This window comes from Triticum aestivum, chromosome 2A (genome assembly GCF_018294505.1).
Source record: "Triticum aestivum cultivar Chinese Spring chromosome 2A, IWGSC CS RefSeq v2.1, whole genome shotgun sequence".
Classification (NCBI taxonomy): Eukaryota; Viridiplantae; Streptophyta; class Magnoliopsida; order Poales; family Poaceae; genus Triticum; species Triticum aestivum.
Genome location: NC_057797.1, coordinates 66,059,945 through 66,062,921, shown reverse-complemented (window position 1 = coordinate 66,062,921; position 2,977 = coordinate 66,059,945). Strand labels below are relative to the sequence as shown.

The 2,977-nt window shown below is 46.4% G+C and overlaps 1 protein-coding gene across 1 annotated transcript; it reads left to right on the top strand.

Moving 5' to 3' along the window:
• On the top strand, positions 1-876 carry LOC123184745 (germin-like protein 1-2). The gene has a single exon (XM_044596816.1). It carries the CDS (start codon positions 87-89, stop codon positions 750-752), a length of 666 nt encoding a protein of 221 aa, XP_044452751.1. The 5' UTR covers positions 1-86; the 3' UTR covers positions 753-876.
• The last annotated feature ends 2,101 nt before the right edge of the window (positions 877-2,977 follow it).

The window sequence follows — 2,977 nt, the reverse complement described above, 5'->3', positions numbered from 1 at the left end:
GATTCCACGGAAGCAAACACCAGGCGAGCAGTTTGTCGTGCAAGCTGCGAACGAGCCTACGATCGATACTTCCGTAGGGCTGATCGATGGCATCGGCTAGCTCAGTGGTGCTGCTGTTGATCGCGGCGGCCCTCACCGCGGCGGCGCCGGGCGTGCTCTCGGACCCGCCGCCGCTGCAGGACTTCTGCGTGGCCGACCTGAAGGCCGCCACGGCGGTGGACGGGTTCCCCTGCAAGGCGGCGTCGACGGTGGCGGACGACGACTTCTTCTCCGACGCCATGGTGGCCGCGCCCCGCACCGACACCAACCCCTTCGGCGTCAACTCCACGCGCGCCACCGTGTCGGCCTTCCCGGGCCTCAACACGCTGGGGCTGTCCATCACGCGCACCGACCTCGCCCCGGGCGGGCTAAACCCGCCGCACTCGCACCCGCGCGGCTCCGAGCTCGTGCTGGTGCTCAAGGGCGAGGTCATGGTCGGGTTCACGTCGGCCGCGAATCGGCTATACTCCAAGGTCGTGAAGAAGAACGAGCTCTACGTCGTGCCCCGCGGCCTGCAGCACTTCCAGCTCAACGTCGGCAAGGGGGACGCCGTGTTCATGGCCATGTTCGACGCCCAGTCGCCCGGCCTGGTCACGCCCACCCTCGGGCTCTTCGCCACCAAGCCGGCCATGCCCATGGAGGTGCTCACCAAGACCTTCCTCGCGGGCGAAGACGAAGTCAGCGCCATGAAATCGAAATTCGCCGGCTTCTGATCGTGAAACACAAGTGCTCTTGTAGCAGTTCAGCTGCTAAATTGATTTTTTTGCGTGTGTGTGTGTGTGAGTATTCGTTCGTTTTCTATCAAATAATAACAATTGTATTGATATTGTATTATACTCCCTCTGTCCTGTGATATTATAAGATGTTTATTATACTTGTTCGTTCTTGTGCCTGTTACTTCATCCGATGCATAAAAAGTACCACAGTTTTAAATTGAGATTAAACTAAACTTAGTTCAAAAGTGCAAAACTTATTTTGGATTGATGGGAGTAGCTATAAACAAATGTAAGACATAGAATAAAAAATAGCTATAAATTAACCTATAATAAAAAAAATAGAATTTATGTTTACATTTTTGTCATACATGAACGATATTAGACCTATCAGCAAACGAATGGTGAGTACTCTCTCTGTAAACAAATGTAAGACGTTTGATAGAATACTTATTTTATAGCACCTATTGACATTCTGACTATAGTGAAACTATTTATTGATGAAATAATGATGAAGATAGTTATGTAGCAGCCTTGTACGTAACCTGGCCATGGGCAACCCGGCCCAGATGGCTTGACCCGACCCGGCCAAAAATCCTAGGCCAGGCCAGGCTTGTGCATGCCATTGGGCCGGGCTCGGGCCTAGAAATTGAGTCCGACAGGTAGATAGGGTCAGGTTTGGGCTTGCGTAAAAACAGATTTCAACCGTGGTCGGGTTGGGCCGACCAGGCCATGTCAGGAGTTTTCAGGCTCGGGCCCAATTTATTAGGCCTGGCGGTCGGGCTAGGCCGGGCTCAGGTGTAGGTTTTCAGCACCGGGCTTTTTTCGGCCCAGCCCGGCCCGACATATGGCCAGGTATACTTGTATGTGCTAAAATTGGATCACCAATTTAATTACATGAGATGATATATCGGTGATTGCTGCAGGAATTGGTTCAATATAATTCAATGTGGTTGTAAGGAACATTTTGAATAATAATATGAAAAGTAAGGCTAAAAATGTATATTTATTGCATTTGACTATTATGTAGTTGTAAAATATTTATTTTAAGAAGTTAGTTCAAAAAAATGACAAAAATACATATGTACAGAGGGATGTATACTACATTTTAGTAAGTTCTACAGTTAAATAGTTTTTATGTGAGCTACATAAAAAATCGTAAAATTGTAGCACACGTATCATTCACAAAAGGTTCATATGGATGTATACTACATTTTCATCATGAATTTAAAGCACATGTAAAAAAATCACGACTAAAAATATATGTAAACAATTTTTTCAAAAAAAAGCTTAAAATTCTTACACATGTAGATACAAATGTATACCACTTTTTCTCCGGATAGGGATGTATACTACATCGACGACATCTGGAAAACAGAACGTGTGTTGGGTTCATAGGTTGTGGATGGCAGGTATGGTTTCCTTGTTCGGCGTCTTCAACAGCAATGGCTTCACTTTTGATGAGCCACCTTGAAGGTCCAGAAAACTGCATATCATCGATGGAGCCGCGTCGAGCTCGAGTGAGGAGGTGATTCATCATTCTTTTCTTCGGTGGCTGCTGTGGTGGTGCCGGAGGCAGGTGACGAACGTTGGTGTCAAGCTCAGAAATGTTCTAGTATTTTTTTCAGTTGTGTCATTTCCGTCCTTACGTGACTTGTACTTTGTTCTTTATGATATGAATGAAACACGTATTACCATAAAAAAGTTTCATGATAAAATATATTTTAATATGAGCTATAAAAAGATCATGAATTTCCAGCACATTATAGGCTCGAATCTACTATAGGACTCCATGATTTTTGTTGTGTATCTCGCATAAAACGCATTTCATTATGGAAATTTACATAAACTGAATATAAATCTCTGTGCATATGTGTACTTTTTTCATAATTTTTGAAACTTAAGGGTTTGTTTTCTATTTTGCAAAATTTAGGGCTCCATATAGCCCAGGAGCCCAAAATCCTCGCCCCCTCAAAAAGGTAAACTGTGCAAATTCCAAAGGGTCTCACTTTACGGGCCCAACTGACCCAAGGCCCAAACCGTTCAGTGCATTCTAGACAACCAGGGGAGTTCCTCGGTCGGTCTCTGGTCGACTCGTCTCTTCCACCTCATTCTCGATCCTCCCAAACTCGCCACGTGTCGAGCCGTCTCCCTCCCACCTCGTCCTCCCGCTCCGGCAACTCTCTCGACGCTCCCAGCGCGAGCATCCTGCTATAAGAATCGCC